The sequence below is a fragment of the Oreochromis niloticus genome, linkage group LG16, assembly GCF_001858045.2.
Source record: "Oreochromis niloticus isolate F11D_XX linkage group LG16, O_niloticus_UMD_NMBU, whole genome shotgun sequence".
Lineage (NCBI taxonomy): Eukaryota > Metazoa > Chordata > Actinopteri > Cichliformes > Cichlidae > Oreochromis > Oreochromis niloticus.
In genome coordinates this window covers 20,701,554-20,727,935 of record NC_031987.2, presented here as the reverse complement: position 1 = coordinate 20,727,935, position 26,382 = coordinate 20,701,554, and the positions used below count along the sequence as shown (strand labels likewise).

Genomic DNA, 26,382 nt, shown 5'->3' with positions numbered 1-26,382 from the left:
TGTGGCTTATTTAACAGATTTTATTTTGTCTGTGCACGAGCGCAAAGCAACAAAGTAAAACCCTCAAATCAAATAATGATTATGTAATATATGCTTATTAATAAGTTATTTTTTAGGTTTGTTCTGCTTCAGTTTTAATGTGACAGCATTTAGTTAACCTGAAGAGCTTCTCTCACTTTCACCTCTTTTCTCTAAAAATTTAGGTACAAGTTTAATATTAAAGGTATAAACCGATTTTTAAAAAACAAAACAAAACTGGCTTTACATAATGAGGCATCTTTTATGAAAGCTTTTATTGAACACGTTATTGTGCAGTTCAGTAGACACAATGTTTAAGTTGCTTCTTCTCACTTAATTGGCTTTAGTTGGTCACAGATATCTTGGAGAAGTGTGTTGTGTAGCCAGCAGCCAAACAGATGTTGTTGGTTTTTTTTTTGTTGTTGTTGTTTTGTTGTGGCAAGCCCGAGTAAGCACTTCTTGATGGTTGGGATTTCCAGGTTCTATGTAACACGGCAGATATAAAACATTTCGTTGCACATCTGTAAAAAGCATGAATGAAAATCATGTTCTTGTTTCCGTTCAGACTTACTAATCGCTGATTCTCACTGAGCTTCCCCAACACTCTGTAAACCGATCACAGCTGTTATCAGATGAAGGAGCTTTTTTATTTTTGGCTGATGTGAAATCTCTTTCTGCTTGGCCTTGGATTTATTTATTAATTCATTTATTTGAAACATGATTTAGAAGTTTTTAACCCGTGTGCGCCTTGACTGTGTGAGCCCTCACGTTTGACCTCTTTGTTCAATGTTTAGTTGGTCTCATTTGTGTTCCAGATTCCCCCTCGTCTGTGGTAAACAAACAGCTGGGATCCATGACTCTTGATGAACAGCAGGGTGCGTCTTTCCCTCCCCCAACCCCATTCCCTGACCCTCAGCCTGCCACTCGCTTTGTCTTCTCCACCTTCTGTCTTAACCACTTTCCCTCATACTGTCCCACTCCACTGTTTGTCCTCCATCGATTTCATGTTTTTGTTTTCTCTGTATCCACTGCTTGACTGTTCAATATTCAACTGTCCAGATGTGGATGTGTCTGACTGTTACTGTTGCTCTGGACAAAGGATTTAATAAAATTGTTTAAGAAGTTAGAGCTTTGAGTAATGCAATAAAAAATATGTCCAAAATTAGTTCAACTGGATGACAAAGAAAAGCACTACTCAGACATAAACAAGTCAGTGGTCTCTGTTGAACCATCTGTGCAATATTTAGGTTTTTTCTAAAATGCCCTACTATATCTCACATTTCTCCTTTGCAATGATTAGCATTGGTAGTCAGATGTAATGTGGCTTCATCTTTAACAGTTCAGTTTTATTTGCATAGTACCAAAGCAAAACAATGGTCTTTTTAAGGCACATATGTTGTTACATAAACACTTCACAACAACCCTGAAAAGCCCCAATGATTCACTCTTGATCAGAGTGAACCATCTACACAGCTTTGTTTCATTTAAAAATAATGTCATATTCAGTTTAATTCATCTAAAAGTTTTACTGTGTTGTAATTTAAAGTGCATGATGCTCATATTAAGCACGATCAGAGTTTCAGATATTGAGGTATGTTAGTAATTCCAGGCTTTAGAATATGCAGGTATACCTGTGATCAGTGCTCCTCTAGGGTTGAACAACTTGCACAGTAGCAAAGTCCCCTTTTGGCATCGCTGATGGTCGATAAAATCCTCACTGCGCACCACATAATGCACAATGTGCCAACCAAAAAAGAAGGCAGTCAGAATAATCTTTTTGTCTCATTTCGTGATGATGGATCAGTGTAACTATTACACTTACACACACACACTTGACTTCCAAGAAGCCGGGCATAAGCCTATGTGCATGCCCAGACACGCCTGTGCTGCAGATGTTTGTTATGTGTGGAGATGCAACTGGGAAAATGGAGCGAGGCACATTCACTTTAATATGACTCTCATAATAATGATGATAACTTAATACATCACTGGGGAAATTAAAGAAAATGATTGCTTTGATTGGAGCTATCGCTGCTCACGATTGCCGACATCATCCTCCATCGGCACAGTTCCAAGCTCCACCCACCTCCTTCTGGTTGCTAGGGGCAGCCAATCAGAACAAACATGACATAAGGGGGTTACAGTTAAATATTTCAGACTGTACTGAGGCACATAAAAGATGGTTCCTAAAGCAAACCTGCTCTGCTGCAGTCTAATAATAAATGCAAAGCTAACATGAGCATATGGTCTCCTTTAACATACTGAGCTGTTTAGGTCATTTCCTTTACCTGACTTGTTGTCATGGTTACTACTAATGAATAACTTTTCTAACTACTCTAGGACAAAGGTCTGAGTCCAGAGGTATTTATAATACTTTTTATTTTTATATACAACACCAACAGTATAATATCAAACTACTTTGTGTGTACTGTATAGCTTTATATATGAAGCACTACATCTCTGATTATTGGCAGTGCATTCTGACAGAGATATAGCATGTAGCATCTTAGCAACAAGTCCCTCTTTGTCCTCCAGCTCAAATTTTCATCTTCCCTGGAAACCTGTTCCTTTTCTTCAGTGTAGCTAACAGCTAACGGGTGTAATGACCTTTTAGGGCCTTTGACATGTGTGTTTGTGTGCGTCTTGTGTCTTGCTGTTGTGGCTGTCTGTCAGTACGTGTCTTTTACAACGTGTCCTTTGTGGTTTTGTCTAACGTTTGCTGCATGTTCCCATTTCTGTTTAATGTTGTTTATCAGAGGGAATGGATGCAACACCGAGTTGCATATTTGTGGTGTGTTTTTTTTTTTTTTAAATGACCAACTGCACACTGCAAACGACAGGAAGAGTTACTTTTGATCAGAGTTTTAGTCTGAACAGCCAGTGCGTCTCAGTAAGCCCCCCTTGCTTGTTTTGCCTGTGTGTCGTCTTCTTCCTCTCTCAGTAGCAGCCGAAGCTACAGCTTCACCTGCTGATGAATCTGCTGCTGCACCAGCCAGCAGCATCCCATCCATCTCCACCTCCACTTCCACCAGTCGACCCAGTGCAGCAGAGCCCGTCCTCAGCCTGCACTACAGCTCAGAGGGAACCACCACCAGCACTATCAAACTGGACTTCACTGATGAGTGGTGAGTGATGGCCAGTAGGTGTCAGCTTCCTAAAGCACACTGAAGATAAATATGTATGCATTTTGTTTTCTGTTCTTTTAAAACTTTAAGTTTGCAGTGCAGTAATAATCAGATTGCATGAAAGATGTTTACTGTGATTACACAAACATGATGTAGGAGTAGGTAATGTATAACGGGTATTAATTTGTAGATAAATGGACATGATTAACTTGAGCTTATTATATAATGAGCTCATTCACTTTCTCTTGACAGTACTTTCTTTAAAGTGAGGTCAGAGGTCGAATGTGACATTATACTTGGATGAAATTTATAATATCATATTTATAATCCTCATATCTCCTCCTCTATATACCTGTACGTCAATACAATCAATGACAATAAAATGTAATTTGGTTCTATATAAGATTATCATGTTGACCTTCAGATAATTAAGGTTGACATGATCATTTAAATCTTTATACGGTGCTTTGTATACGTTTGTATATGTTGGCAACACACACCACGCTTGTGAGAATCATAGTTTTTAAGTTATCAGGCTTTTTGTCAATTTTTCTTTGACAAATAAATCAATAAGTTGACAGTGAAGACTTTGGTGGATGTAAGCTAAACTTTAATGGAGAGTTAACATGAACCCACCTTACACCCTGACAGAGTTTTATCAGAATTCATTCAGAACTTTTCGAGCTGTCTTGTTTACAGACAGAAAGAAAAGCAAAGGTCTCCAGTGCAACTTCACTCATTCCATTCAAATTCAGGTAACTCAATAGGATCCCTTGTGGGATCGTCTCTTCTTAGTCGGGGTAACTGCATGATACTTGTGTCCTCCCATATTTTTTTTTCTTCCTCAGATAAATATGAATAATTTTCAAGAAAAACCACCCCAAAAGGACTGATGGTAACTGTTGTTCTTCCACTACAGGAGCAGCAGCACGTCCAGTTCGATGGGCAGTGGAGGCCCCAAAACATCAGAAGCTGCAGCTGTACAGAGCAGAGAGTCTCTGTTGACAGAGAGCTCGGCATCAGAGCAGGGTGAGTCGTCTCCTGCGGCATCATGAAAACGCCTCTATCTCAAACATTGTCTGATCTAGAACAATAAACATGCCATAATGTATTGCTTACTGTATTCCAGTCCTGATTGCGATGATATGAGTTTGCTGGCTTCCTCCGCAGAGCCAGCATGTGATGCCTCCTGCTCCAGTGCCCCCAGCAGCTCAGCAGCTCAGGTTCCAGCAGAGGGCTCCTCTGAGGGAGACAGCATGGCGTCTTCGCCGCAGGAGAGGAGTCAGCCGGAAGGTACAGAGGACAGGTCAGGGGGCTGTCGGCGAGCAGAGCCCTCTACAGAGGAGGGGCAAGAGGGCGTGGAGGGCCAGAGTCAGCCCGCACGTGGCAACCAGGACTCTGATGACAGTGATGATGATCCTATTCTTATCCCCCCCTCAAGGTTCAGAGGACAGGGGCAGAGGTGTGTTTGAGAGCATAATGTTTCTTAGTACAAGTAAGAAAAACTCTGTTTGAATGCAGGTGATCATTTTGCATTCATTAGTTCAGTTAAAAAGTGGGTGGGTGTGCCGATTTTAGAATTTGTGATGCTTTGCTGTTGACTGTTTTACTACAAATATAGATTTAATTCCAGAGGATCTGCAGTAGGAGATAGGATGATCAGGTAACGTGTTTGCATTGGAAACTGAATGCATCTAATGCATCAGGAGTGTGACATGCTGCAGAGCATTTAAAATCAAGAGCACAACGTGATGTGCAGTAATCGGATAACTTCTTTTCTTTTGTCTTGGTTTGACGGTTTCTCTCACAGTGCACTAATAACACACACAGCTGACTGTAGAGTGCCGTGCATGTGAGTATTGACTCCACAAATGGTGTGAACAGAAGCATCACAGCTGCATTTTGTGTAGAACAGATGGAGAAGAAATGAGTGTCATGCATGAAATCCTTGCAGAAAGGAGCCAAACGAATATAAAACGGACACATTTACACACAGCGAGGTCAAAATAGGTTTAAACAGAAGTGCCATTTTCATAAATTTCACGCTGTATGCCATCTCTGTAGATTTGAAATGAAAGTGGCAGCTCATGAGCACTTTTGGCTTTAATTTGAGGGGATTGAAAAAATTATTTAACTATTTTCAAATGTAGCTGAACATGTAACTAAATAACCTGTCCGCAAATTATTTTTTAAAGACAAAACATCATATTTGATTTAATTCAACCTTTATGGTGCCTTTTGCAGAATATTCAACTCTTTACCTTCGGAAACTTGATCAAAGTAGATTTCCTCCCCCCTGGTGGCTCATCCTGATTATGAGCACAAAGCTGTCGAGCTGACTGGCAGCCTCTGACTGTCGATTCACTAAGAACTTCCTTTCTCTACTGAGCAAACTCGTAGGAGATTTAGGGAGATGTATGCAGACTATTAATGCCTGACTACCTTGCTGCCTCTGTGCAGACCTCCCCATCACCTCCCTGTTACACCCCCTACCCCCCTGACGCAAGCCACTAGTTCCAGAAGAGCTTCTGTCTGTAGTGAAGAAATTAATAATGAAATGAGATTGTGGTCATGTAACATGGTCTTCCTTGCAAAACAATTTTGCAAGGAGGCAGAAGAAGAGATGGGAGAGGGTCTGACAGCTGATGGAGGAAGCCAGTTGATGTCTCTGCAGTGGTGTTCCATGACTATTGGATACGTGAAGGAGACCATGAAGACGTGATCTTTACTGCATGTGGCTGAGAGTTCTTCACTCGACTAGACGTTCTGGTGGTGGAGTTCTTTATCATGGAAAGGATCCTGTAATCATCCAGGCTGTTTATTAGGCCACTCCTAATGTCACAGCCTAATGATGGCCTGTTTTACTTTCATTTAGAGCTTCTTTGAACCCGTGTTATTACTGGTTTTACTGCAACAGCAACAGCTTCCAAATCCAAATGCCAAGAATGGAATCACCTCTAGACTATTTATTTATTTATTTGTTAAATTCATGTAGTAATAACATATTTTTTCCATGCCAGTTGAGTGAATTATTTAGTTACAGTTGACAACCCAAAAATTAGGCAGTGTGTATAATTCCATAAATGCTAACCCGTTACCTTCCTCAAATTAAAGCTGAAAGGCTACGCTTCCTTTGTGTCTTTCTTGCCCCCCTCTCTCTCTCTCTCTCTCTCTCTCTCTCTCTCTCTCGCTTTTAAAAAAAAAAAAATCTATTCTGGTGGCTTGTCTGGTCAAAATTATGAAAATTGTATCACTAAAACATTTCTGGATCTAGCTTTGTGTACAGTACTGTTACAGTGTATATCTGGTTGAAGTCACTCTAAGGTTGAGAAGAATAAACTTTTATTGGCTTGAGTCGGTTATGATGGATCAGGCAGGTGCTTTCGCTTGCAAGTGGCTGCTTTCTTGCTTGGAGCTTGTTTGATACGATCTTGTTAATGGTTTAAAAAAATATTCGTGTAGCATAGGTCTGAAGCATGAGACTTGAGGCAGCACTGACAGCATGGGTTTGTGTTTGCTTACAAGCACGTGTATGAGTCTGGGGTTTCTTTCTTTTTTTCATTTGTTTTCTTAGACAATCAGCAGCAGCTCGTATTCAGGAGCTGTTCCGCAGGAGGAAAGAAAGGAGGGAGATGGAGGAGAGCGAGACTCAGAATATCAGGAGACCTTCAGTCAAAATGGTCTACAAAGGCCACCGCAACTCCAGGACAATGGTAAACCTCGGGCCACACATGTTGTATTAGTCTGGTGTGAACTCATAATAATCCACTGGCTCTGATATCAGAGTGTTATAATTGTTCTCATCAGACTCTGTGGAATTTGAAGAGTGCCGTTTCCAAAATACTCAATGTTCCCTTTTAACTGTGTGCAGATAAAGGAGTCGTGTTTCTGGGGCAACAACTTTGTGATGAGTGGTTCAGACTGCGGGCACATCTTCATCTGGGACAGACACACCGCAGAGCACCTCATGCTACTTGAAGCCGACAACCACGTGGTCAACTGCCTGCAGCCGCACCCCTACGACCCCAGTGAGTCCTGTGGATGTCCCACCTGAACCCGGACGATGTTTCCTCACGTGTTGACGTTGCTCTCATTTCCTGCTTTGTTTCAGTTCTGGCTTCTTCAGGGATAGATTATGATATCAAGATTTGGTCGCCACTGGAAGAATCGCCGTCTTTCAACAGAGTCCTCGCTGAGGAGGTAGAGTCAACCCACGGAAAAGAAAACAAAAAAACCAAACCCACCGTAAAACCTTTCTTCTTCTTCTTCTCTTCCCGTCAAGGTCATCACTCGGAATGAGCTGATGTTGGAGGAAACGAGAAACACGATCACAGTCCCGGCCTCTTTCATGCTTCGAATGTTGGCCTCCCTCAATCACATCAGATCAGGTACACGCACACACACGTCGCACACTGTTTTTGTTAGACCAGTCTCAGCCTCTCTTTAATATTTGCCTCTTCCTCTTTGCAGATCGGGTAGAAGGCGATCGCTCCGAAGGCTCAGGCCAGGAAAACGAGGACGAGCAGTAGCCAGCTGGAATTTTATTTTAAAATAAACACTATTTCTTCTTGCTGTATAGCACTTGAAAAATACCCGAGATTTGTACAAGTATAGTGTAGAAAAACTTCCTTTTGAAAATTAGTGTAATTTCTAGCCCCTTGTGTTTTTTAAGAAGACTTTCTTACTGATGTGTCTGTATGAGGATAAACTATATTTGTGTGAATGTAAAGGCAAGGACGTCAAAATATAAGTGTGAGGAAAAGTGGCGGCTGGTGTGAAAGGTTAAGTGCAATATTATTTTGTTAGGAGAAGGTGAGCTTTGATCAGTGTTAACGTTTGACGTTTTTGAAACTGTAGCACGGCGCTGAGAAATGTTGATGTGCTGCTCCGGCAGTTACGCATGTGAATACAGACAAAGTAAAACACGGATGCTTTAAATTTCTTGTTGATGAAGAAGAAGAAAGGGGGGGCCGGGGGAAGAAAGCTGTGGATCTTCTCCCCAAAAATATGTTTTACAAAACCTGGAAAAAATAAAAAATAAAGTCGAATGGTATCTCAAATATATCTGCACTTGGGTTTGGATGGAAAATTTAGACTAAGTGTTCGACTTCAGCAACAGACGGCACCTGCTGACAGATACTGACAGCTGGCGTGGGTGTACAGAGCAGCTGATCTTGGGTCAAACCTGTGTCATACAGCTCTACTGAACAGCTGCTCTGTTAGTCCAAACCCAGTTTCCTGTGGAAACCAGTGTATGGACGAGTAATCCCTGTGACTCGTCAAAGTGATTCATTCTATAGCACCTTTTGAGATAAACATCACAAAGCGCTTTACAACAAAATACAAAAACATAAAAAAGTTAACCCACCTCAAGCCTAAAAAGATGAGGAGACCACAGAGTCCACAGATCTCAAGCTCAGAGGGAGAGTGTTCCAGAGCCGGGGTGGGGGCTCCTTTTACCTCCATGCATCCCTGCTGGGCATGTATGGGTGTAAAGGTTTGCTGATGTAATCTGGTGCTGGTCTGTGAAGAGCTCTAAAAGTGAAAAGCAGATTCCGATTCAATGGGGAGCCTGTGCGGCTGGCTCAGCAATGGTGTGACGTGAGAACTTGGAATATGTAGTGAGAAGCCTTGCAGCAGCGGTCTGAGAAACCTGCAGATGTTCCAAGAACATTTTTGGTTAGACAAGTAAAAATACAATTACAGTAATGTGATGAAATAAGTACATGAATAACAATTTCCAGTTCAGAGCATGACTCAATGGGACTTAACTTGGCAATAATTTACAAGTGATTAAAAACAAGAGTGAACCAGAAGTTTGACATGTACAAAATGAAATCTGAGCCAAAGATTACTCCAGGCTGCCTGATAGAAAAGAGAGCAGATTTAGCTAATTTTGCAAAGAAGACCAAGAGCGTCTTTTACCTTAGGCCCAAATCTGGGGCCAAACAACAACTTTTTCTTTAAGGAAGAAACACATTGAACGTTTTCGTTAAAGTCATTTCACATTTATGGAGGTGATAAACTAATGTTACTGATGTCTTGAGGTTTGGGGTATCAGCTTTTATTCTTCCTTGCAGCATAAAGTATTTTATGATCCAGGTAACAGGTTGTCAATACAGCTGTAGGTGATGCTGACTGTGCGGCTTGTTTGCAGAAAAAGAGAAACAAACAGCTCAGTGATTCAATGTTTTGGTTGCTGTTTGGCTTCAGCTCTCATTCACAGCAGACACAAAGAATTCAAACAATGTTTTATGTAAAAACAAAATTTAATGCAAACATTTGTATTAACACTTACTGTATATGAAAAGGTTACATCACTTCTCAGGTGTATATTTTTTTTCTTACAAACATAGTACCTGTTCAACATACGAGGTAAGACTGAAGCACCACAACTGGGCTCTACGTATAAAAAAAAATCTCTCCTAATACAGAGAGTGTATAAGGTGAGGTACAACCCAGTGTACCAGTGAATGTTCCCGAAGCTCAGGTTTCCTCTGATTCAACACTGAACACTAACACACAAACATTTTATTTCTGAGATCAACAAGATCGATTATTGATTTTCCTATGATCTCCATTTCTTGTTAGCTCATTCGGTCTTCACTGATAAGAAACTGCAGTGAAAGAGTACACATTGTGTGTTTAAGTGCAATAACTGTTTGCCCACAGTCGCACGTAATCATGAAATTCCAGGACTCCAGCTGTGCTTACAGCAGGCCCCTTATTCATACTACGGATGTTGGCCGTGAAGTTCAGATGTGTACTAAGAAGTGATTAGTGGCTCAGTGAGCTATGTTGAGCCGTGTCATCAAAGTGGCTCTCTCTCAACCTGCCAAAATCACCATGGTAACTTATGATAAACACATCACATCATTTCTTTTTTTAAATCATCTGGAAGTGCCATGTTTGTAATGAATCGTTTACATGTTTTTAGGTGCATTTGAGATTTTTTGCTGGCAGAATATGTTTATATATGCAAAGTGTTATGCCGTACCGTTACTAACATCACTGAACGAAATGCAAACTGCATCGCATTGTCACTGGAATGTGCACATATTAATTGGGTCATTTAGAAGTGTGTAAATGTTGTTATACCAGTCTCTTTGATTCTGCTGAAACTGCAGCTACTAGAACACACAACAGCTGTTCAGTCAAACTTAATTTGACTTTGATCTGCAAACTAAAGCCATTTCCACAACTCCTTTGTCAGTGTGTGTTTTCAGATTGTTTTTTTTTTAATAACCATACTGCTTCCTAAACCTGGTTTTGCTGGAGGTTTCTTCCTGTTAAAAGGAAGTTTTTCCTTCTTACTGTCACCAAGTACTTGCTCATAGGGGATCAACTGAGTACAATAAACAGCGCCTTGAGGCAACTGTTGTTGTGGTTGAACTTCCTTCGTAGTACATCCCTCTGGACTGAACAGTACATAAATATAGTAAACTGTCTCACTCCAAAGCAACTTGTTTTATGATCCACCAATTTACTATGTTTAAAGATCACTATGCATTGGAAGGGAAGGCTGCAATAACGTTAACATTTAAACCCACAGGTGATCTAGTTTTTCCAAATCTACCAGTGATGCCTTTGAACTCAGTAAAGCTTCACTGTTGCAGGAGGCAAAGTGACAGGTGGTAATAATAATATTGAAAATGACTCTGGTCTATTCACTGTCTGTAAACACTAACCAGACCGAAAAGCAGCGCACATTTCGGTGCTTTTTTTTTTCTTGCGATGTCATACACTTTGGATTCTAGCCAATCATTTTACCACAATCGCCCAGTAACAGTGTGTTTACTAAACACACTGTTACTGGGCGATTGTGGCTCAAGAGTTGGGAGTTCGCCTTGTAATCGGAAGGTTGCCGGTTCGAGCCCTGGCTTGGACAGTCTCGGTCGTTGTGTCCTTGGACAAGACACTTCACCCGTTGCCCACTGGTGGTGGTCAGAGGGCCCGGTGGCACCAGTGTCCGGCAGCCTCGCCTCTGTCAGTGTGCCCCAGGGTGGCTGTGGCTACAACGTAGCTTGCCATCACCAGTGTGTGAATGTGTGTGTGAATGGGTGGATGACTGGATGTGTAAAGAGCTTTGGGGTCCTTAGGGACTAGTAAAGCGCTATACAAATACAGGCCATTTACCATTTACTTTCTTTACCTGCACACACCTGACCATCAACCCACATGTCTCAGATATTATTATCAGTGGAAAGTTTTTTTTTTTAATGCCTCGCAGGGACAGATTTGCAGAAGCACAACCATCTGAAGTGGTCACATGATCTGACATCTGGCACAAAGTGGTAACCATGGGAATCTTTCCCATGCAAACCCGAATTACTGGAGTTCATCCTGTACCAGTAAGAGTGACAAAGGTACAGGTTGTCCTGTGCTGAGTAAACACGTACCTCACAGTCTAATTCTCCACAGTGAGTGGAAAACCTCTAGTGGAGATTTACTGAGTGCAGTGTTAGGAGAGAAAATCCACCTGAAAAGAGCTAATCTGTCAAAAGATGCTGTCATTTTCTTTCATTTTGCCCACTGAGGCAATTTTTCTTATTAAGCTTAAAAACATACAATAACATAATATATACTATAGCAGAAGTTAATACAATGATCAGACCAATGAAGTTACAGTAGTTAAGGCTTCCTATTAGATTTGATGCTATGCACTGGGTCCAACGTCGTAGGATGAATAACGTGCCTCTTCCTGTTCGCTAACAATTTCAAGTAAGGAGTATCCACATGTAAAGAGGGCAGACTTCATCAGCGGTACCACAAAGCTCTGTACCAGTGTCAAGAGTGGGAAAGCTGCTGTGTTCAGGTGGGTTTCTCCTCCCCATCCTGCTCTTCTTCACCTCTGTCATCCTTAACGATCCCTTCATCAATACTCTCCAGCCTCAGTCTCTGGCCTTCCAGGTATCTGGGCCTCGGCGCGGCCCTCGCTGTGAGGAGTCCTGCCGACAGAGCTGAACTCTCCCCAAACAGGGTGAGCTTAGCATCGCTCTCTATGGCTTTTGCCAAGCAGGAGGCGAACATGTCGAGAGATTTGTGCACCTCTGCGTGGATCTGGACTGAGGATGTGTTTTCAGCTGGGGAAATCAACAAACATTAGTCAAAGCTTTGGTAAACACAAGCTACAGTAAACAATTCTCTTGCCTGGTGCCTGTTCTTTCTTTTTGGTCATTTGTGTATCGTGTGAAGCCTGAGGTATTTTCCCTGCTCTCTAATCTTCTGTAGAAGCGGGAAATGAATGACAGATACCTTTGGAATGCTCCACCTGGTCTTCAAAGGTGACTGAGCTCCTCCTTTTCCCGGACGGAGGCCCGTGGTGCTGCGCGAGGGAGGAGCCATCTGTGGAGAAGTTATCCAGCAGCATCACATCTGTGCCTGTGTGGGAAAATAGAGAGGATCGTTGCAAGTTAACTGCAAGCAGAACTTAACAGAGATTGCAGGGATGTTGCTGTAAAAGTCATCTTCATACCATATGGCCAGAAATGTACACACAAAGGTGGATCACAAGACATTTGTTTGTGTTGAACATGACACCACTTGCCCTCCCTACAGGATCAGTTAAAAACATGAGTCGGAAAACAGAAAGGCTGCCCAACAAAGAAGAGTATGATGCAGTAAGGTTTGTAAGGCTTTCAAACTTCCATGTTTACAGCTTTGTTCCCTTTTAATTTTAAACTTAACTCATTTTTTCAGATCCTCATCTGCATCCAGGGTTTACCCAACCTTTTGACCCTTTGGCAGCTGGAATAGGCTCCAGCCCCGCATGATAATATGCAGGTTTTTTGTTTGTTTGTTTTTTTACAACATTTTAATTTTTCATACACTTACAAGTTTTCTGCAATGATTATTGAAGTTAGTCAACTCCCTACAAAAACGTATTGAAACAACACAGTGTTGTGGACACAACAGCTCACAACACAGGCAAAAAGGACACAGAGGAGCTACTGAAAGATCAGCTTCGGAAATGTATGAATTTTAATTAGCGGGAATTTTCAGAAGATGCACTAATATCATGTCATGTCAGTAAAAAAAAAATAGACACAATGGTAAGACAGCTTGTGCTACATCTACACGTACATGGGTGTTTTGGTAAATATGACTTTTCTGTGTACTTGCCTTTCGACCACATGTAAACGGTGTTTTTTTCGACCACTGAAAAACTCCTCCCTGCCAGGATGAAGTTTTTCAAAATCTTAGTTTCTGCACTTAAATGTGGATATCAGACTGTGCACCGTGTTATTAGTACATAGTAGATTTCTTAACGCTTCGGGTTATATCGCCACCTGTTGCTTTGGCATGCTCTTCGCAGCACTTGAGATTGCTTGGAGTTTTTGATATGAAGCAATTATTTCCCCCTTCCTGTGTGCAACTTACATGAGTCCTGAGTGAAACTGAAGCCAGTGTCTCCTGTGCTGCTTCCTGGGGCCAACAGCTGTCCTCCACCCGCGAGCATGGCAGTCAGGTGTGGGGACATCCCCAAGTCTGAAAACACAAATTCTCATGAGATCATCACATCCCGCAGGAATATAAATCTAAACCAGCCATGCATTTACTAAAGATAAAACCAGCAACATACAGACACACATCTGCATGACACAGAGAGCCCCAGCTATAGTCCCACCTGTGATTCTGTTGGAGATGCTGAAGAGGCGGGACGTCCTTTGGCGCGTGGCAAACGACTCTCTGTAGTACCGATCTCCAAAGCACATCCCCAGCAGCTCCTTCCTCACCGTTTTATTCCACAGGCCGTAGATAAGTGGGTGGCACACCGCGCTGCAGAAAGACAGCCACGCTACCAGAGTCTCCACCCACTGAGACACGCTGCCCTGACCCCACAAGGCCTCAGTGCCCACCACCCCAACGTATGGCCCCCAGGTCATGAGGAAGGTGCCAATCACCACTAAGATGGTGACCAAAGCCTTGCACTGACTCCCTGCGTACACGAGGCTCCGCCGACTTCCATTAGAGGAAGTCGAGGTGCTCGAGTTCTTACGCCCGTTCCTCTGGGCTCCAGTGGAGTCGTCCTGGGCCACAACAACAGTCCCGCAGTGAACTTTGCGGGCTTTCATGCGGGCTACGCGGAAAATGACACCATAACACGCCAGCATGACAAAGAAGGGTGGGAGGATGCACCAGGTGACCCAGAAGGCCGTGTAGCTCGGCTCTCTGTGCCACGACGCCACGCACGTCCACTTGAAGCAGTCGAACTCAAAGGAGGACCAGCCGAACAGAGGAGGCAGGCAGCCTACCAGCGAGTGAAACCACACGTAGGCGATGACGACAACCGCCCGGTTGCCTGTGATCTTCATGGGGTAGATCATCGGGTAGAGCACGGCGTAGTACCTGTTGTGAGGAGAGATGAGCATGATGAAGAAATCTGCACAACAGGAACTCAACGCCGTCCTCCAGGGAGACTTTTGATCAGAGTAACACACAGGCTGCTGAGATTGGAGTCCGTGATACAAAAGCTAAAAGCTGCACTTTTCTCTCTGCCCGACAATCCTGTGAAATGTTTTCCTAAAAGCTGCAAACAGAAGAGAACAGACGGGCTTGGCAGAAGAACAAAAACAGGCTCTGTAATCTAAAATTCCCAAAGGATGCTGAGGATAATTAGGTGAGCAGTGAGAACAGCAGGAACTGTGAGCTACACAGAAAATTTACAGTAGCTCTCGGTAGCTCTGCGACACCCGACAGAATTAAAACACTATTCAACTGCAGCGGTTTAAAAGTAGCTCCAGAAAATCTGAAAAGTAGAGCATGTGGATAAGAAGTTTTAATAAGGGCTGAAACTTTAGTGTTAATCTCAAAAGTCATTCAATTCTTGATTATTGGTCTGAACATCAGATTAATCATTTTAGGCGTTTTCTAGCATTTAGGAAAACAACAGAACAGCTGCTAACAATTTCCTCGAGTCCCAAAGGTGTCTCCTAATTGCATGGTTTTCTGAACAAATAAGCCACAACCCAAAGAATTTAAATTTGCAATCAAACAAAACATGGATACATAGAGAAAACCTCACAGCCGAGGAATGTTTGATGGACAAATAATGGGGCTGGAAGGACATTTTCTGAGATGATATCGTATGTTACTGTATATTTTTTTGATAACCGAAATTAATTAACCATTCTCCCCGTCTTACAAGCAAAGCAAAAAAACTAAACTTTGTGTCTGAATGACCATTTGAGTTTGTTATTACACAAAGTATTTGCACAAAATATTGGCAAAATACAATCGAGTCTAAAAACTAGAACCAGAAAATGAAAAATAGGAAACCCCAAATATCTGTTGTTTTTTTTTTTTGTTGGAATAAATAGAGTGCCTTAAAATGTCTCTGACTTAAACATTTTTATAATCAAAATTGCGTGCAATATGTTTACTGGCTTTATTCCATGCATTTGTTTAAGCAGGCATTTAAAGTTCAAGCATTTAAGCCCATACTCATCACCTGATCAGAGAAATCTACAGAAAAATACCACAAATTAAGTCTGTGGTTAACCTCTCTTATTTACAAGAGTGTGACATTAGAGGGAAATGCACCAAAAGCATTTTTTTAAAGTTTATTCAGCGTAACGTTCATCTGAGCTTGAAGTGGAAAATCAGTGGAAAATTGCTAACCTTCAGTTTCCCCATGCTTACCGTAACTTTACTGTCTTGGTTACATCCAGCTTCAGGACTTAAATCAGCACTAAATTTCATGCTCTAGTCCATTTGATGCCAGAATCTCCCAACATCTGGGATAAATTAATAATATAGTGATGCATTAATCAGCTAAATCTTTCTCAGAAATTAGCAGAGACCAAAAATGGGCTACAAGTTCTCCGCTGGAGGGAACCATATGTCCTAATGTCAGTGTCGTTTAAGGACTCACTTTTTAAAATAATTCAAGTTAAATGCTGAGATTATAGGGCTACAATATAATACGGTATAATCTGGCACTAACCTGTCGATAGCAATAGCTCCGAGGGTGAGCATGCTGGCAGAGCTGATGAGGAGATAGAGCAGGGCGGTGAAGTTGCACCACACCACCCCAAACATCCACTCTCTCTTTGCTGAGCTCACAGCTACGAACGGCAGCACCAGCACAGACAGCAGCAGGTTGGACAGAGTCAGGCTGAACACAAACTTGTTGCTGGGTGTGAGCAGGTAAGGCCTGCGATAAAGGGTCGCCACAATCAGAAAGTTCCCCAGGCAGGCGAGCAGCGTGATGGTCACAATGGAGACTGATTCCAGGGCAGCCAGACCCTCGCCATTCCCCACTGTAGTACAGTTCCTGCTGGTGTTCATGGTGAGAAGCTGGGCCACCGGACTGGTGAAGGAATGGTGGGGGACTGCTGAGGAGAAGGCATTATTAGACAAAAAAAATTGCTAAACTAAGACAAAGAAAAAAAAAATAATATCATGAATTACAGCGAAAAACAACCCTTCAACCATCAATCTACATTCATGCAGTTGGAACTCAACTCATGGATTTTACTATTTTCTGCAGCACAAAAACTAATAGCAAAGACCAGGGACCTGTACTATGAAGCAAGTTTGATAACACACCCAGGATATTGTTATCTGGCTTTAGTTAGCCCAACAACAAGATTTGGGCTTAGGGTAACATGAAGTAGTCAATCCAGGATTTATCAAATCTAAAGCGTTGAAAGCATCTGAGCAATCAAAAACATGCACAGGTCATTTTCAGAGGTTAAACGCATAATACAGCTGCTGCAGACAAACTATCAATAGTGTTTAACGCTCTGTGAGTAAAGAATAAACGCAAAAAACCGACTTCAAACTAATCTATGGCCAAGTTCAATCCCCAAACAGATGCCCTGGTTTGACATCAAATATTTATGCTTATAGAGCGAAAACAACAACAAGAAGTTGCAGAATTGTTTACAGCCAACGGAGAAAAATAAAATTACAGAATAAAGATGCATCTAAGACTAAATATTAATTACAGATGCTTTTTAGAGAAAGATGAAGACCTCAGATCTTCCTAGATCACTCTTCTAGGACTGATATATTCCAGAAAACTAACTAGTCAGGAGGTGGTTGAGGTCTAATCTTGATCATAACCTCATCTAGAACAGGTTAGGACTGCAGCTTATCCACGGGGATATACCGCAGTAAGAAGTGAACTGCCTTCACAGTCGAGGGTAAACTCTGAAGTTACCTGGATTTACCCAAATTTTGCTCCATAGTACAAACTTTACATATTTATAAAATATGTATGCTACATATGAATACTAAATAGTGAGGGCTTTAAGTAAAGTGGTACAAACACGTTTCACATTAAGGTTCAAAGTACAAAAGTAAATGTTTACAGATTAAAAAGAGTGTCAGAAATAAAACTAGCAAACACCAGTTACTGTACCACCTACCACCATATGTGTTTACGTACTAGCAATATAACTCTACTAATGTATAACAATAACTCCAGCAACATTTTACTGCAGTTTTAAAAAACTATAGAGGATTTGAACACTATTTTTCACCACGTTAAAAGACTCTGTTTACAGCCAGGGTAAACTTTTCACTATTAAACAGTCTTCGGTCACAGTTAAAGCCTTTCACTGGTGGAAAGCATTATCTTTGCACATTATTTTGCATCGGAAAAGCATAATTGTTGTTAAAGCTCACAATTTTTTCCCCTGGTTAGTTTTAACCTTTTGATTTAGCGTGAATATGGAAGTAAAAAAACAAAACAAAACTGCATCTTATTTCCGTGCAGACAAATGCAAATGTGAAGAAGGTGCAGCACGGTGAGTTAGCGGTAACGCTAACGTTAGCTAAAACAACTACCGTTAGTTAGCCAAGTTTAGCCGAAACTTTCCCCCATTGTCCCCCCTGAAACTCGGCTCTTTTTTACTTTTTTTTACCTGATTAGGATCAGCGCTGCGGCTCCACATTTTCACTCTCGACGGGGATAAAACGTCCATCTTACTCCTCTGTTTCCACACCACAGCCCCAGAAGAGAGAGCCGAGCCAGGGAAATCCCTGAAAGCCAGTCGACATTGTTCACTTTGGTAATGTCTCTCTCCTCCGCCGAGTCACACACGGCCAGCTGCGGCTGCAATGGCGTCCTCCTCCCCATCCACCTCCCACCTCAGCTTCGACTCCCTCCCCGAGCAGTCTCCTTCCGTCCGTGGGTGGTCGCTTAGGAGCATTGTCTTGCTTTCATATTGCCATTGAACCAGCTAACGTTATTTCACCGTGTGGAGTCTGTTGTGATCAAATCGTCATGACAAGTGCAGAATAACTATAAAAGTATAGTGTATTCATTCGCGGATGCCACACGCACCGTGTGCGTTTATACTAGTACTTACAAAGCCATGTGAATGTGTGCGTGAGTGTTTACTTGATGACAGGCCGGCTTGTTTATGAATGAATTACTGAGCTGCATCGTTTTATCCAGCTGGACCACCCACGTAGATCATAGCTTCCCGCACTAAAACGTCACCTCCCCTCATCCAATCAGAAAACTCTGAAGGCTTCACGGCTCCATCCGATAGGGGGCGCACTCAGCCAAAAACACATTAACGCATAACATTATGCTTAGTCCTGCAAGTCTAGTATATAAAGCGGTGTAATAGTGTGATTTTGTGAGTGCAGACTTTCAGCTTAAACTCAAGGGGTTTTATAATAAAATATTGCGCATTTTTATACACTTCCCCATTTTCAGAGGCTTAAAAGTAATTGGACAATTGACTGAAGTGGTTTCAGGTGAGGCCCTTGGTCACAAAATACATTTTATTAAACAATATCTCTGTATCATTGGTGTATTGCAAATTCCAGATATGTACTAAACATTTACAAAATCAGTGAACAGTTGTTGGAAGTATTTTGTTTATGGATTAACCTCTAGTTCTTAATCTTCACTGAAGTTTTATGGCAGCTGTGGTGACACATCACACAAGAGTGAAGTAAGAACTGTGAGCAATAAGAGAGTCCTGGGTTCTCTAACCTTGCAATGCACTTTCACACACAGACCTACTACACATAAACAGAAGCATACCACAGCCCCACACTCCCACATGGCAGCTCTATCAAAAAGTAAAAATATGCCAGCATTGCCACAGTCTTCTTTGAAGTCATCCCATGCCACAGAAAAGCTTAGTCCCTCTTAATAACTGATGTTAAAACTTCAGCATGGGGATCCGTGGCGTGTAGTCGGTCAGAAGAGAAACAATGAGGCCCTGAAAGGCAGAAGACAGTTGTGATGGTCAGTTGAAAGAAAACTAAACCGGAGTTAAAAGGAGATTAAAACAAACTCAAACGGCACATTATGCATTAACATTTCAGCCCACCATGATGGTCCATTTTCTATTCTCTGCCTCCGAAAAGACAAGAGAGCGGGATGAGTAGAACACCTGATCATCTACCTCCTCCATTTTCCGAGGGAGACAGTGCAGGAAGGTCCAGTCTGACTTGGCCACACTTCCTGTCTGTAACAGAAGGGCATCAAACCACGGATAAGTGTTGTCGTCCATGGAGTGTAAGGATTTTCAGGGATGTGACTTAGACTTTCCTTCCCTTCCTTGAACTTGTTTTCTTAATATGAAAGTATCTAGCTGTGTAGACTATATGCAGAAAAACTAAACTAAAACCATTTAAAACCAATTTCAATAGGTGGTGACATGATGCATAAAAACAAAAGTTTCTCAAAAACCATTTTTATACAGTTTTCTTGTCTTTATCCATTTTTATCTAAAAAAAACAACAACACTTACTTTACCGTGTTTTGTTATATATTCATGTATCACTCATACATATATACACGTATACACATCCACACATATAGCAAATCAATGATTTTTATCTGAAAAATATTAGTGTTTAAAAACAGGTAAAAAGGTGGAGAGTAATTATTTGGCTGAAAGTAATGTCCTTCTTTACCTGCATAGAAATCTGGTATCCATGGAAGTCTTTGAGCCTCTTTTTCTTCTCCTCTTCCTGTCCCATGCTGACCCAGGTGTCAGTGACCAAGACATTGCTGTCACGGGCAGCCTCCATGGGGTCAGAGGTCAGAATGAACTGGGTACCATGCTGAGACAGGATGTAATATTATTTATTAACATTAACCCTGGCAGAATACTTGAAACTAGAAGACATTAATGGCAGGTTTTAGAGGACCTCACCTGTTTGGCGAGCCTGTGTGCCTCTTCAGTAACGCTCTTGTCTGGCTCGTACCCCTGAAGACAAAGATATGGCTTTATCTTACTGACACAAGAAGTGCGGAGATAAGAAGCTCAAGGCTGACTGCCTGCCTTTAACCTCAAACTACACAAAAACACATAAGTTACAAACACCAGAGTAATGAAGCGATCACATGCATCCAATAGCGCAACAAGAAGCCAACCTTCGGTGTAGCAGCCTTAAGATGAACTCCGAGTTTGGCTGCGGTCATCATGAAGGAGTGGAGGACATTGTTGCCATCTCCAATCCAGCTCACCGTTAGGCCATTAAGGGATCCGTAATGCTCCTGGATTTGAAAGAAGAAAAAAAAAGGTACTGTATCGTTATCAACTAGTGGATTAAAATTGCAGAACACCACAGGGTAAGAGTACCTGTAAGGTCAGGAAGTCAGCCAGAATCTGGATTGGGTGATACAGATCTGACAGTCCGTTAATGATGGGGATTGAAGCCTCCCTATCTAGCTCCTCCAGCGTCGAGTGGCTGTTCACACGAGCCAAAACAACATCACAGAGTCCAGAGAGAACCCTGTTGTGAAAGATCAGACATGCACAAGAACCTTGTGGTTTATATACTGAGCCAGGAGGGAAATCTGGTTGAGAAAAACTGTTCTTCTTCAGTAATTACATTCCTCATGATTTTCATTGTTGTGAGTGCTATAGAAAAGGTTAAAGCCTGCAGCTGCTTTTATTTCCCTGAAATAAACCAACAGCTCACCTGGCTGTATCTGTGCAGCTCTCATTCACTCCCAGGTGGATGTCCTGTGAGGTAAGGAAACAGGGATGTCCACCCAGCAAAGTAAAACCTGGAGTTATAAGATTAAGGCACTTTTAATTTCCCTAAAAGTCAACTAGTGCTTTAAAAAGTGTACTTAAAGTAAATTTGCAGGCAGGAGTGCACGCTAAGGGAATGTGGGGGTGGTGGAGAGGGGAAATGAGGAGTGCTGATCAGTGTTTTGGTGGGGGTTTTACTGAATGTTGCCTTTCAGCAGTTCTTTTGTGACTACATTAACAATGACTGGACTGAATGGCATTAGCCGGGCTGCTGCACTAGGATAGAGTTTTTTAATTTATGTAATTATTGGCTTAATGACCTTCCATGCAGTTAGACACTACTGTTAAAACCACTGTGCTTTTAATCCCTATAGGTAAAGCTACATTAGCATGTTTTCATCAGTGAAATAAAGCAAGCATTCATTCATACATGTCATCTCTGTAAACAAAGACTGACTTTGGCCTGATGTGACAAGGCCATATTATTACTCACTGTAGGGTGTAACTGTATGGATCTATGCCAATATACTCGCCTCTGTCAGTGCGCCCCAGGGCGGCTGTGGCTACAATGTAGCTTGCCATCACCAGTGCATGAATGTGTGTGTGAATGGGTGGATGACTGAATGTGTAAAGCGCTTTGGGGTCCTTAGGGACTAGTAAAGCGCTATACAAATACAGGCCATTTACCATTTACCATATTAAATGAAGAATGATTCAGTTAATACATATATAAATAATAAAAAAGCTGACTAAGAAATAAATGTCTACAAAGCAAATATTGGGATGTATAATTGAAACAGTAATTATGGAAAAACTTCAAATTTCTGCCTCTGAAAAAATAAAACAAGTAAAAATTTGGGGTTATTATCAAAAGATTTTGGAAGTTATTAATTTCACATCTTGACATAGCTAACTAAAAAACTCAAAATTGAACCAAATAAATAACTTGAAATTTTTAAATTAAGGTTAAGAAAATTCCAAGTTTCGTTACAGATGTTATGAAGGTGTGAAGTTATGGATAACAAAAAAATTTTTGCGTGTGTTTTGTTGTTGTTTTTCAAGTGGGAGAAAGCATCCATTATATGCATAAAGAAATGCACAGCAAATTTCAGAATCACTTTTGTTGCTCAATTTATACACAATAACAACCTAAATTTGTGACTTACAGAAAAAAAATGTTGTTTTTTCAGTGGCGGAAGCAAGTTTCCATGCATAATTGTAGAAATAATTTAACATAATATTAAATAAAAAAGAATGGCTATTAGAAAAAAAACCTGAAATATATGAGTAACCAAACACATGAAAAATATAAAGATATACAAGGAAAACAAAATGAAGACTTTGGAGTGGCCTAATCAAAGTCCTGACCTGAATCCGATTGAGATGCTGTGACACGACCTTAAAAAGGCGGCTCATGCTCAAAAACCCTCACACGTGGCAGAATTACAACAATTCTGCAAAGAACAGTGGGCCGAATTCCTCCACAGTGCAGTAAAAGAGTCATTGCCAGTTATTGCAAACACCTAATTTCAGTCGTTGCTACTAAAAGTGGCCCAACCAGTTATTAGGTTTTATTGGGCAATTATTTATTCATACAGGGTCATGTAGGTTTGGATTTTTTCCTCTTAACAAACACCTTTATTTAGAAATCGCATTTTGCGTTTACTGGTGTTATCTTATTCTAATATTTAAATTTGTTTGATGATCCGAAACATTTAAATGTGGCAAACACAAAAAAAATAGGAAATCAGGAGAGGGGCAAACGCCTTTCCACACCACTACATATAGCAATGAAATGTCTTGCATCCGTCGAATACCATACCCTGAGCCACATCCATATGCTTATATTGAAAAACTGACACCTGTTTCTGTGGACATTCTTGTTCTGGTGCTCCTCTTCTCAAATATCATTGCAATCGACTTTCCTTGTAGAAGAGGCAAATACTGAAATAGAAAGGACTCTTAATTACACACCCAGAGGCCACAGAGTACACCAACTATAAGTACTGAAGTTTTGCAATTAAAGTTAAATACCTGTTTTTCATGCTTAATCCGATGCTTAAGGTCTCCGGAGACCCACAGCAGCTTCTTGATTTCATCTGAGCTGAAATCCTTCAGAGTAAGACAGCTGCGACCTTTTAAATTCACCGAGCCGAGGCAAGCAGCTCCGGCCCTGGAAAAGCAAAAGAAATACATTCTCTCTTCTATCACCCGCACCCTGCTTTCACAGCTCTTCTTCCACATTCGGATTTGTCTTACCCAAACGCTCGTGCTGAACAGCTGTGCAGAGATTTGAAACATCTGGAAAGCGAGCTTTTTGCAGAAAACAGCCTCAGAGACATGGTGGCTCACGGTAAGTCCAGCGGGAGCGCAATGCTATGTGGATATTTCATCAGAGAGGAACAACTTCTGCATGTCTCCTGTGTTTCAGGTGTCGTGCCAAAAGTAGTTACCCCCGGCAAAAACCGTTCCCCAATCCATGAGAGCGCGCAAAGGAGGAGGAGCCACTTGCCCTCGTTTCTGTACGCTACTTGTCACTGATCTGCAATCGCTGTTGTAAAGCGTAAAAACTGGAAAACAACAGGCTCGATTCGTGAATGGATTTTAATACTAACTTCGTGACATTGTAATGTGCCGTGCGGAAGACTATTGAAATAACCTGCTGGGAATAGTTTGTCCAGACAAAGACGTTGATACTATGGTTTACACTTCTGTAATGCACATTAGCGGTGCTATCACGAAGAAGTTTATTTGCAAAATAAATCAGAGAATAACCAATAACCACATTAACATTGGAGAGGATTTCTTCCTCCCAGCAAAAGTTATGGAGGGGTACAGATTTTATCAGGCTGTATGGCAGCGTCTGCCAAAATTTGTGCCCCCCCATCTATAATGCACGTTAGCAGAGTTTTTCTTTGAAAATAACTAAAAATTAAAACAACAGATAAATATACACGTCTTTGTCAGTAACAGCGTTTTCCAAAAATTTGCAAGTCAGTTTTGGCCAACCTTTCGTGGGCCTATTCGACTCCAACATTGACACATTTTTCCAAAATCTTAGGTCACGTGGGTTTTCCTCGTCAATTATGCAAATTAGTTGACGTTGTGCGCACGAACTGAGTGCCGCTGAGCTAACGAGAAGATTACAATTTGTTTTCGAAAAATAACCAACACCACAAGAGGATGGAACCAGACGAGTACAAGAGTTTGGTTGCATATAAACTAAAAGGCGAGTATCCAGCGCTTTTCACGAAAAAAGAGAAATTTCTTCTCCGAAGAAAACCTGCTATTTACGACATTTAAAGGTAGTAACAGCAACTTCGTAGCGTTTATAAATGTCATCAATACATATATTAACACACACACACACACACACACACAATGGCAAAATGTGTAGTCTTAATTTGCACTTACAGATTTAATTAGCTTGACCTTTCTTTGACCTAAACAAAAACAAGAGAAGCCATTTCAAAGCGTTTCTACTGGCCAGGGATGTCATTGGACATCAATAATTGGGTGGGTACTCAAAACAAACTCTGTAATTCTACTACAGCTAACTTATTTTAAGATGAACACAGCAATGTTTCTGTATCTCTCAAATTAATTTATGTAAACCCTGATCATCAGCTGTTGTGTTTCTTTGTGGATTGCTTTTGTTTTTGATTAGGTTTCCCAGTGCGCAGTTTGCCAGGCAAGTGCTGCAACAATTAAAAAACCAGCGGAATACATTCCGATAAAGGTTAGTCATCAACCATAGAAAATAATCACAGAATGTTTTGATTGCTTAGAAACTACTGATTTTATACTTGAAAAAATTAGAACAGTAGATTAGCAGTCTGTGTCATTTCAGTATTATTAATGTAACTATGTTTTTCTTTTTAAGGTTTCTCAGCCATTTTAATTGGGTGGGATTGACATTATTGGGAATCTTACTGAAACCAACAGCAGACATCAGTATATTTGTGTTTTTATTGACTATTTCACAAAGTGGCCACAAGCCATACCCTTTGAGGTCGAAATCAGCCAAGGAAGTGACAAACTGTCTCATAAAATTTGTCCACCAGTTCGGAGCACCGAAAGGGGTTCTTAGTGACCAAGGCAAAGAATTTGTCAATTCTGTAAGTACTTTAGTCTTTGGCAAAAATATGTGAACACATATTTGAATAATTTTTTGAAAATGGTTCCATTTCTGGTCTTTATAAATCTCTTTTTGAGATATTAGTATGACTGTTTTATATTTAAATTCTTATTGTAATGTGCTTATAGTCACTTGCTTTTGCAGCTCAACAAAATGGTATGCAGATTGTTAAAAGAAGGCTTGGTGGAGAGAATGAATGGCACCATCCAGAGGTAAATTGGAGTACATGCAGCTTAATGCATAACACGTTATACTTTTATGGGGTTCACTTTAACCAAATCATTAATGCATGACATTTAACTATTAAAAAATTAAAATGATCTTTCATATGAATGTCTTCCATGTGCTTTTATTGTCAGAGCCCCTCTGTAAGGTTGTTGGTGACCATCCAGAAACGTGGGATGAGTATCTGGATGATGTGATGTTTGGACTCAGAACTAAAAAGCAAATGACCACCTAATACTCACCCTATTACCTGATGTTTGGCAGAGAGGCTCGTTATCCATCCGAAATCCCACAAGAGTACATGGTATGTCTTTCTGTCTGTGACAAACTACATGAAAACCGTACCAAAGACACTTAATGTTAATTTTTACTTTATTTCTCTGTTCTTTTATCTATGATCTGTGTATCTTACACAGATTATAGTAATAATAGACATGTCTTTTGCTTCAAAGGTTGACGAGAGTGTGGAAGTGGGGCTGGAAGAGCTGTCGCAAGACATTCGAAAGCATCAAAAGCTGTTGGAACTGCTGAAGGACAATGTGGTCAAAGCACAGGAAAAACCAAAGGGCAAAATTAAAATGATGAAGAGAGATGTTGTCTTCAAAGTTGGTGACAAAGTTTTAACTGCTAACATAAGAAGCCAGCAGAGGAAAGGGGGGAAAATTGAAGCAAACGTTTTAGGCCCTTACATCATTACAGCAATCCAAGGTAAAAGTGTGGATCTTCAGGATTCCAATGGGACAATCATTCCAAAAGTACATGTAGACCAACTAAAGTTAGCAAAGACAGTATGCCAAGAGTGCCACATCGGGGTTTAAAGGAAACAGCAGCCACATTACTAAAAGCACAACCAGGTCCAGCAGCACCACAAGCTGCAGCAGCACCAGCATCTGCTCTAGCTCCAAAGACTACAGCA

The 26,382-nt window shown here is 41.2% G+C and overlaps 3 protein-coding genes and 1 long non-coding RNA gene across 18 annotated transcripts in view; 2 read left to right on the top strand and 2 right to left on the bottom strand.

The window, feature by feature from the left end:
* Window positions 1-10,108, top strand: part of dcaf6 (ddb1 and cul4 associated factor 6) — a 28,619-nt gene extending 18,511 nt beyond the window's left edge. For 3 of the 9 annotated variants that reach the window (XM_005457834.4, XM_013276196.3, XM_005457838.4), the window contains 10 exons: window positions 834-893; window positions 2,960-3,143; window positions 4,063-4,172; window positions 4,314-4,605; window positions 4,765-4,806; window positions 6,718-6,856; window positions 7,015-7,171; window positions 7,255-7,343; window positions 7,426-7,531; window positions 7,614-10,108. In XM_005457834.4, coding sequence (XP_005457891.1) covers window positions 834-893; window positions 2,960-3,143; window positions 4,063-4,172; window positions 4,314-4,605; window positions 4,765-4,806; window positions 6,718-6,856; window positions 7,015-7,171; window positions 7,255-7,343; window positions 7,426-7,531; window positions 7,614-7,672 — 1,238 coding nt within the window. In that variant the 3' untranslated portion in view covers window positions 7,673-10,108. The remainder of the gene's footprint in view (window positions 1-833; window positions 894-2,959; window positions 3,144-4,062; window positions 4,173-4,313; window positions 4,606-4,764; window positions 4,807-6,717; window positions 6,857-7,014; window positions 7,172-7,254; window positions 7,344-7,425; window positions 7,532-7,613) is intronic. The other 6 variants (XM_013276197.3, XM_005457839.4, XM_013276198.3 and 3 more) reach the window with 5 other exon arrangements.
* A 1,104-nt stretch (window positions 10,109-11,212) lies between these two features.
* Window positions 11,213-18,572, bottom strand: gpr161b (G protein-coupled receptor 161b). 2 transcript variants are annotated; one of them, XM_005457841.4, is made up of 7 exons: window positions 18,464-18,568; window positions 18,017-18,359; window positions 16,090-16,477; window positions 13,771-14,492; window positions 13,524-13,631; window positions 12,399-12,524; window positions 11,213-12,226 (listed from the first exon to the last, which is right to left on the bottom strand). In XM_005457841.4, the coding sequence occupies exons 3-7, from the start codon at window positions 16,431-16,433 to the stop codon at window positions 11,955-11,957; spliced, it is 1,572 nt and encodes a 523-aa protein (XP_005457898.1). In that variant the 5' UTR covers window positions 16,434-16,477; window positions 18,017-18,359; window positions 18,464-18,568; the 3' UTR covers window positions 11,213-11,954. The 2 variants fall into 2 exon arrangements, with proteins under 2 accessions (XP_005457898.1, XP_005457899.1); XM_005457842.4 differs by having other exon boundaries at window positions 16,090-16,480; window positions 18,017-18,572.
* A 279-nt stretch (window positions 18,573-18,851) lies between these two features.
* Window positions 18,852-23,445, bottom strand: otc (ornithine transcarbamylase). The gene is made up of 10 exons (XM_003452965.5): window positions 23,363-23,445; window positions 23,138-23,276; window positions 22,966-23,047; window positions 21,048-21,135; window positions 20,705-20,858; window positions 20,497-20,619; window positions 20,276-20,329; window positions 20,034-20,183; window positions 19,445-19,582; window positions 18,852-19,333 (listed from the first exon to the last, which is right to left on the bottom strand). The coding sequence occupies exons 1-10, from the start codon at window positions 23,443-23,445 to the stop codon at window positions 19,274-19,276; spliced, it is 1,071 nt and encodes a 356-aa protein (XP_003453013.1). The 3' UTR covers window positions 18,852-19,273.
* An 11-nt stretch (window positions 23,446-23,456) lies between these two features.
* On the top strand, window positions 23,457-26,382 carry LOC109197683 (uncharacterized). 6 transcript variants are annotated; one of them, XR_003216893.1, is made up of 7 exons: window positions 23,457-24,408; window positions 24,562-24,619; window positions 24,771-24,842; window positions 24,987-25,221; window positions 25,386-25,453; window positions 25,601-25,770; window positions 25,919-26,382. It is a non-coding gene; the product is annotated as an uncharacterized LOC109197683 (long non-coding RNA). The 6 variants fall into 6 exon arrangements; XR_002058792.2 differs by lacking the exon at window positions 24,562-24,619; XR_003216891.1 differs by having other exon boundaries at window positions 24,562-24,842.

Excerpts from the sequence above, each read along its gene's own strand:
- otc (XM_003452965.5), bottom strand. The coding sequence starts at position 23,445 with ATGTCTCTGAGGCTGTTTTCTGCAAAAAGCTCGCTTTCCAGATGTTTC. Across the intron at positions 20,859-21,047 it reads AGCTGCACAGATACAGCCAG|GGTTCTCTCTGGACTCTGTG; the intron begins GTGAGCTGTTGG and ends CTTTCACAACAG. Across the intron at positions 19,583-20,033 it reads GATACCAGATTTCTATGCAG|ACAGGAAGTGTGGCCAAGTC; the intron begins GTAAAGAAGGAC and ends CTTCTGTTACAG.
- gpr161b (XM_005457842.4), bottom strand. The coding sequence starts at position 16,433 with ATGAACACCAGCAGGAACTGTACTACAGTGGGGAATGGCGAGGGTCTG. Across the intron at positions 14,493-16,089 it reads GGAGCTATTGCTATCGACAG|GTACTACGCCGTGCTCTACC; the intron begins GTTAGTGCCAGA and ends TCCTCACAACAG. Across the intron at positions 12,227-12,398 it reads CCAGGTGGAGCATTCCAAAG|CTGAAAACACATCCTCAGTC; the intron begins GTATCTGTCATT and ends TGATTTCCCCAG.